At 38.6% G+C, this 8813-nt stretch overlaps 1 protein-coding gene across 1 annotated transcript in view; it reads left to right on the forward strand.

The window, feature by feature from the left end:
- The window catches only part of LOC108247865 (trace amine-associated receptor 13c-like), a 6324-nt gene extending 4042 nt beyond the window's left edge, over positions 1–2282 (forward strand). The window contains exons 2-3 of the mRNA XM_037976267.1: positions 705–894; positions 1010–2282. Coding sequence (XP_037832195.1) covers positions 705–894; positions 1010–1850 — 1031 coding nt within the window. The 3' untranslated portion in view covers positions 1851–2282. The remainder of the gene's footprint in view (positions 1–704; positions 895–1009) is intronic.
- Positions 2283–8813: the final 6531 nt, after the last annotated feature.

Genomic DNA, 8813 nt, shown 5'->3' on the forward strand with positions numbered 1-8813 from the left:
GTGTTGAAATCAAATCTGACAGTGTTAATCTGGGCCTCCTGGATTTGCTGTGTGATTAGTCATAAAATGTAAACAGAAAATAGGTAAATCATTGCAGTGCACAAAACAGTGGACTGCAGTAAACGTTTAAAAGTACAAATAAATGAAATGGAAATGCAATACGTTGTCATCATTCTATGCAAAGGATTTCAGTTGGAATCAGACTAAGGGGGGTAAATACAAATGCTTTTCAGTTTTTAGATTAAAATAATTTGAATCTTGTGGTTGTAAAGTGACAAAATGTGATAAAGCTCAAGGGTTATAAATCCTTTTCCAATACACTGCATAACACTTATTAACATCAGAAATGTTTTAATGTTTAGACTAATTTAGATTTGGAATTAACATAACAACTTTATTGGTAAATGGGATGAAATGGTTTACCCACCAACACTCATCAAAATTTTTAAAATTGTGAAGAGCTAACTGTAGAAAAAGGTGGCCTTAAACTTTGTATGCACTACTCAGCACATAATAAAAAATATTCATATATGTATTTCTAAAGTCTTATGTGAAATTGAAGAGACATTAATAATACAGATAGAAGAGTAAAACTTGTGTGGTGTAGTGGAGGAGTGTCAACAACTGCCCACTGAGATTAAAAAAAGAAAACCGAGAGATGATGTAAATGATAAATCAGCCGTGTGACAAACATTTCTGTTCAGATAGTTGCAGCTCTCTGTTGATGGAGACCCAGGAAGAAGATGAACTTTGTTTTCCTCAATTTCTCAACAGCTCCTGCAAGAAGCCAACACTTCTGTGGTCTCAAACTGTTATCCTGAAGATTGCATCATTCATCTCTGTGCTAACTGTTTTTCTCAACCTATTAATCATCATCTCCATCTCCCACTTCAGGTAAAATGGTGTTTTCACTCACTAGAAAACAAGCATTTATATCTAATTAAGCTTTTTAGATGTTAAAAATTTTACATAATTAAAAGTTAATTTATGTTTTTCTGCATTTTTGCAGGCAGCTCCACACACCAACTAACTCCCTCGTCCTCTCTCTGGCTGTCTCAGATTTTCTTGTTGGCCTCCTGCTGATGCCTGTTGAAATTTTCCGAAAAGAAGCCTGCTGGTTACTTGGTGATATTGTGTGTGTTTTGTATAATTATCTGACATTTCATATTGTCTCTGCTTCACTGGGAAACATTATTCTTATAACAGTTGACCGCTATGTAGCTATTTGTTACCCCCTGCATTATCCCATCAGATTTTCTGTTGCAAAGGTCAACTGCTCTGTCTGTCTATGTTGGCTGTGGTATGCTTTCTACAGCATTTTCTTTTTGAAGGATGAGCTGATTCAACCAGGAAGGGGTAAGTCTTGTATTGGTGAGTGTGTTGTTATTATAAACTTTGTAATAGTAACTATTGATCTTGTTATGAACTTCATAATTCCAGTTATATTCATTATATTTATGTATATAAGAGTATTTATGGCAGTTGTGTCTCAGGCTCGTGCCATGCACTCACATGTTACAACCGTCAAACCCCAGGTTTCAGTGAACCTTCGAAAGAAAAGACAAAGAACAAAAACATCTGAGTTAAAAGCAGCCAGAACTCTTGGTGTTGTTGTTTTCGTATACCTAATGTGTTACTGCCCATTTTACTGTTTCTCTCTTATTGGGGATAATTTAAAAAATACTTCATCTACTTCTTTTTTGTTCTTTTTTTTTCTTTTAATTTATTTTAACTCATGTCTAAACCCTTTAATCTATGCCCTGCTCTATCCCTGGTTCAAAAAAGCTGCTAAAATTATTCTAACTTTGCAGATCCTACGACCTGGCTCTTGTGATGCCAGCATACTATAGCAAGAGGCTTTTTGGTAATTTGTTTGATACTCAACCACTCACAATGTTTCGTTTTTTTATTTACACCTTAAGTTTATTGCTTTAATCCAAGGGTTTCTGACTATTTAAGTCAATATAATTGGAAACATTTGTTTTAAAATAACTTTATTGTTGATAATGTATAATGGTGTTGATTTTGAGAATAGTCAAAATCAGTAAAGCATCATGTATTTTAGTTGTTGAACTCATTTTTCACTGAACAGATACTGCAACCTGGATCTTGTTAAGTCAACACATTGCAAAGTAACAGAAAAAAACATTAAATTGGCAAACTAAAAGACAGACTATTGTATAGTGACTGAACACAGTCAAGTGCTACAAAGAGAGGCAGGTTTTAAACAGCCAGCTGAATGCTAAGTGTTAGGTATTTCTTTCACTTAACCTGATAAAAGAAACCACACGGAGAGGATTGTTTATCTTTTCTAAAAGTTTTTGCAAAAAGAGAAATTCCAAGAGAGCAACTTTCGGGTCGCTATCAGGGAAGCTCTGACTTGTAGCATGAGCTATCATTTTTTATTAAGAGAAAGCAAAGGGTGTGGACTGAGCCAGCCAGAACCTGTCCAGTCAATAGTGTAAACACAAAGATAAGACATACAGAGTACGATAAGAATGAACTTAATCAAACCTTCTGACATTCAGTGTCAAGTAGGCATTTTTGCACATAAGCACAAAAAGCTGATAACATTAAAAAACCCTAACAGTAAGAATAATGTCCAAGCTATCAACACAGATACACCACTAGTCATCAGTTTTTCAGTTATTGCCTGGCCAAAAGAGGAGATAGAAGCCACTGACATTAGGACACAAAAGTTCCTCACAATGCATGGAGACTGTACACTAAGAGAAAGGAAGGAGGCAGAGGACTAGTGAGCTTTAGAGCCACTCTTAAGGGTGAAACCACTAAAATACTGGAGTACATCAGGAAGAAATGAGTCTAATGAGGAACTGCTTAGTAAATGTCTCAGACAGCAGAAACCTGATGTGGAAGAGGAGAAACAAGAAGAATCCTCTGGTATGGCAAAATATAATGTTTATTGACATTTGATGCACTCATGTAGCCTTTGAGAATCTGCTTGTGCACACTTAGAAAAGGGGAATGGTCTTTGCATCTCTTCTCTTTTGTGCAGAAGACTGATGCAGGTGTGTGTCTCAGCAATGGGTTGTGTTGTGTGGAGTTGATGTTGAGTTTCCAACATTTTGAATCAGCCAGCTGCTCAGACATAAGATGAGGCCTAAGCCTGCAATTTATAGAGATCATTTTACATTGTTTAGTTAGAGCATCCAAAGAATCTGTTGAATAGATGTTTGCTCTTCCTTTTGCAGAGGAAATAAACTTTTACTCTGATATTAGCAAATCCTACCAGAGGCAACAGAAGGATGAACTGAAAAACAGCACAGAGCATAAAAGTGGCTTTTAATTATTGATTTCAACCATTTTTTATTCCATGATGTAACAATTATACAACTTTATAATTAAATAACATTGTCATTCAAATTAAACTGCTCATTGTGCAAATTTGAATGAAATTTTATTGCATTTCTCTGCAGTAAATCCAAAAAAAGGGTTAAAAACAAAAACAACTGGACTTCTATTCTGTAGTTTAAGATGTTTCACTTCTCATTCAAGGAGGTTTCTCAGTTCAAAAAAAGAGTGTGGAGTTTTAGCTTTTAAGCTGAGATGTATTGTAAGATGGATTCACCTGCAGATTTCCCTCACTCTCCTTACAATAGAGGCTTGTTAGGGTCCTTGTTAGCCTGACTCACGGATGGTCTACTCTGGACACATGAGTGCAGGTGTTGATTTGAGTGAAACTGACTGGGGATCAGGCCTAAAGCTCCATTATATGTTTTTGAAAACTGGAATCTTAGACCTCCTCCTCTGTTTAATGTTGGTTTCTCCTTTTTGACATAAATGGCTTCTTTTACCCCCCTCTCAAACCATCTGCTTTCTCGGTCCAAAATATGAACATTTTGATCCTGAAAGGAGTGTCCCTTATCCTTGAGGTGTAGGTGGACAGCTGAGTCTGGTCATGAAGAGCTGGCTGTCCTGTGTTGAGCCATGCGTCTGTGGAGACGCTGTTTAATTTCTTCAATATAGAGATATAGAGAACATTCCTCGATGCACTGAACTGCATACACCACTCCGCTCAGTTTGGGTTTGGGTGTTTTGTCCTTAGGGTGGACCAGCCTCTTTCTGAGAGTCCTGTTGGGTTTGAAATGTACTGGGATGTTGTGTTTGGAGAAAATTCTTCTGAGTTTCCCAGATACTCCAGTAACATAAGGGATGACAATGTTTTCCCATCTGTTCTTCTCCTTGTTCTGTTCAGTGGTGTGTTTTGTAGTATTCCTTGCTGACTTGACAAAAGCCCAGGTTTAGATATGTGGACGATACCTGGGTCAAAATCCAAGCTAAAGATTTAGAAGCTTTCACCAGACACATCAACTCTGTTGACAACAACATCAAGTTCACCAGAGAAGATGCTAATGACAACAAGCTGCCTTTTTTGGACTGTCTGGTTCATATGGAAAGAGAGGACAGTCTCAACACTGAGGTCTACAGGAAACCAACCCACACACATCAATACCTTCTGTTCGACTCTCACCACCCTCTGGAACATAAACTCTCTGTCATCAGAACGCTACAGCATCGGGCTGAACATGTCTGGAGAGAGAGAAAAGAAATGCAATGGCTCGAGAGAGGAGGGCAAAAAACAAAGTGTGCAGTGTCCTTGAGGAACTTAGAGGGAACTCACTCATAAACAATGAGCTGAAAGACAAGCTTGATTCGTACTCCAGTAAAATAATAAATACCCAATGTGGAAAATCTAAACCAAGTGGAATTATGCTTTGCTGGCTTTGATTAGACTTTCATGTTATTTCAATTGTCCTTAATAATGACCTTATGCTAACTGAATTTCAGATCTTCCTGTTGACCTCCTGTCAAAAAACAGCCATGAGTACACCAAAGATCAGAAGGAGTTTGCAATCACTCTCCACCTACACGGTCCAAAAGCTTACACCTATTTAAGAAAGTCTCTTAAAATTAATCTCCCACATCCACATACCCTACAAAGGTATTGTTCATGTTAATTGAAGTCATGTTTTCTATACGAGTTGTAAATTTTATTCCTTTTGTGACTGAACAAAGTGAACTGTAGAAGCACTAATGCTACATTCATTGTTAACATTACCATGAATGAATAATAGTAAAACAATAAAAAGAGACTTCCTCCTCCCTGATTTGAATATTTTTTCACTGTGTAATGTTCAATATTGCTTCCAGTGATGAGTCATCAGCTTCAAATATCCTGATCAAAATAAATAACTGCTTCTTCTTTTTACCAAGGTGGATGAGTTCTGTGGATGCAAAGCCTGGCCTCAACATGACCATGTTGGACACGCTGAAAAGAAAAAAAAACAGCAAGATCCACCAAGATATGAATGTGTGTACCTCATGTTGGATGCCATGGCAAATAAAAACATAACCAATATAATCCTCAAACTCACAAAATGTCTGGATATGTTGATATGGGAGATGGTGTAAATGAGACTGACATTGCCACTGAGGCTCTTGTCGTTATGGTGGTTGGTCTCTAAGGGCATTGGAAGGCTCCAACTGCATACTCCCTGACCCAGTCTCTGTCTCCCCCAGAGACACAGGAGCTACTACTTGTGCATGCATTGGAGGAACTGCATGAGCGTGGCATAACAGTGGTCTGTGTCACAATGGATGGCCATGCCTCCAATATAAGCATGTGCAACAGACTTGGATGCCAGTTAAAGGAAACCCTATTGAACCCCTACAACATTCTTTGATCATCCTGTGACTGGTGCCACTTTTTGTTTCTGTGTTCCACAAGCTGAGACTGCACAACATTGCCAAACTAAAAACAATACAATTACAGAGTGGCAACAGTAGAAAAAAATTGTGCAAAACCATTCTTTTTAAAGGATTTTTAGTGGTCCTACTTAAACAGAAAAATGTCTATAGTGTACATGACCTGTGTGTATGTGTGGTGTTTAAAATGATTTTAGTTGCCTCCAAATAGCCAAAATAAATGATAATAAGAGGGGGGTTAAACCACTATTGTATGCGTAGAGAGTTCTTGGGTGCTAATTCGTGGTGATATGCAGGAAACAAGATGTGGCGTCGGTCAGGACACAGGAATAATAAGATAGATGGTTTATCTCCTTTAGCCGGCTTCACTCGCCGTGCACTTTATTGTGGGAACTCAGTGTTGTAACAGTTCTGTAAATGACAACAATAAACAATATATTTAAACATAAATTCTTTACAAAAGGAATTACTTAAACAAAATACAAAGGAGCTATACACCACCATAATAATAACTCAAAGTCGCCCTCTGTGTCCAGCAGCTTAGGGGATGTAAACAGCACCATCTACTGGTTAAATTTGCACATTACACGGGTGAGAGCCCGAACGGCGCACCGCTCCCCCCTCCCCTCACGGAGAGGACAAATTTACCGTTCAGCGGGCATCGCGGCTGCCCGCTGCATCATATAGAACACTCAAATTGGTTTACTCATGAACTAACATGAAAAGATAAACCCTGTTTATTAAAGAGAAAATACGAAGACTGGTGGAAGCAGTCACACTAAGTGCAACACCGTGGGCATGTTCTAACAAACGATACTCACTCTTATCATTCACTGAACACTCGGAGCATCGCAATAAAGCACGCCCAAACGATACAGGTCTGATTTATGCGGAACTGACTCGGTCACTCGTGTAGAAGAACTATATAATCGCTGAACAAAGTATTAGCCCTGCCGTTCGCTAACACTGCTAACAGGTCTAGCACAAACACACCACACAAGGGAAAGAAAAAAACGTAACTGCCCCTAGCGGCCGAGAAGAAACTTACATCTGTCCTTCAAAATAATAGCCTTTTATACAACTATTATTGTTATTCATATATTATTAAGGTGTAACATACTGTTTTTTGCACTACTTTATAGCTGATGAAACATAAATTACTGATGTGTGGGATCAATAAAGTTATTGTACTAAACTAAAAAGCTTTAATACATTGTTTTTGGTACCTGTTTCTCGTTAACTTTAGTGTGTGTGAATTAAAAAAGCTGGGGCATTAACGTAAAATTCACTGTTAAAACGTGCTTTAAAATCCTATTTCTATTAGTTCACAGAGCAGCTGTGCCTCCTCCAATATGGCGGACACACAGTCACGTCACATCAGCAGGCCAATCCAGTCAACGAGGCGTCTACGTAATGATGTCTATGGTTCAGTGTATGTACTGCTGATTTGTGCATGCGCAGAAACAACGAAATGCCGCCGAGATGTGACAGACATCATAAAGAGTAGACCCTGCATAGGCTGCAGGGGCGCAGGAAATATGGCCGCCACCTTGGAGCGGCCGTCCTTGTTTGGTTAAATCAAAAGAGCAGAAGATGCCTCAGCAATGGGCAGCTTATTTCTGCTTAAATCTTCGGACTGTTGACATCAGGGGTCAGGGAATAACTTTTCACAAGTAAGATGAACATATTATATTTTGTATTTTATTTTCTCTTTGTCTATGATCCGTACCATTGAACGGACTGCTGATTCGCGTATGCGCAGAAAAAACATACTGAACGACACTTTCTGTTTGAAGGATGTTGATGTTGTTCTCTCTCTGCATCTTTGAAATATGTTTGTATGTCTTATAAGCCCATGGGGGCTGGGCACCTTTTATGGTGTATGGCACAAAATAAATAAACTAAACTAACTAGCTAGCTAACTAACTAATAAACTGTCAGGATTTGGGGTTTTGTTGGGTTTGTTCTTTGAGTTTCTTTAGGGTTTATTGTTTCTCTTATTTTATTATTTAATTGTCTGGGTTTTGTTCAGACTTTGTTCTTGTGTCTTTCTTTCTTGTCATTTTCCACTTGTCCTCAGTCATCACTTGTCCGAACTAGCATCTAAACACAACATCTACGCACAAATCTGGGAGCTCCCCGGAAGCGTGAAATGAGTCTCAAAAATAGTTGTGCACTTGTAACTGGATCTGTACGTAACTGGAGTTTTGTGTGTGTGTGTGTGTGTGTGTGTGTGTGTGTGTGTGTGTGTATCTGGCGACTTGTGTGTACTTTTTCAACATTTGGAGGCGTAGGAAAAGATTTATTTTCTTTTTAAGGCTTACAATCATGTTTCACAGATAAAACTATCCAAACTTACACACAAAGATGCTTACACGAGTTACAAATACATTTTTACACACACAAATACTTTTACACACGCACAGTCATTTTGAGACTATTTTTTCTCCATACCCGACCCGCTACCAGTCGAGGTTCGGATCACTAATTGCCACTGTCCGACTCAACAAATGTCGGTTTGGAACCGCTAAGTTTCCCTGTCCCAAAGTCTGAATCCTCAGAGTTTGAATTAATAACGATATAAATGTGCACCAGTTCCACAGCAAATAATCCCTCAGTGAGTTTTTATGTTTTGAGATGAGACACTGAGTTGAGGGGCGCGTGGCCAAAAGCAGCTTATTTGCATAATAGTGATGTAGCTCGAAAACCATTTATTCTGAAATGAGCTCAAAACAGGCAGAACTGATCAGGTGAAATCTCAACATCTGGGAATGATTTTGTGTATTAAATGTAATGAACATGTTTTGTATAACTCACAGTGAGGCATTCTGTGATTTTACTTCCTGTTTGTACCTACCTGTTCCCTAATTGGTCAGCAGGCTAATCTTCGCCAGCTGCAGCAGATCAGGATTGTCAGCTCTCAAGATTTCTTAAGGCTGTTTGGAGGATCAGATCGGCCAGTGACGTGCGGTGAGGTTCATGGTTGGTGAGGCACTGAGAGTCAGATTTACAAATATATAAATCCAAAAGGGTAGCTTATTCAATTGGCTACTGGTTATTTCATATCTCATCAGCGTTCTTCACAC

This window comes from Kryptolebias marmoratus, linkage group LG6, assembly GCF_001649575.2.
Source record: "Kryptolebias marmoratus isolate JLee-2015 linkage group LG6, ASM164957v2, whole genome shotgun sequence".
NCBI lineage: Eukaryota > Metazoa > Chordata > Actinopteri > Cyprinodontiformes > Rivulidae > Kryptolebias > Kryptolebias marmoratus.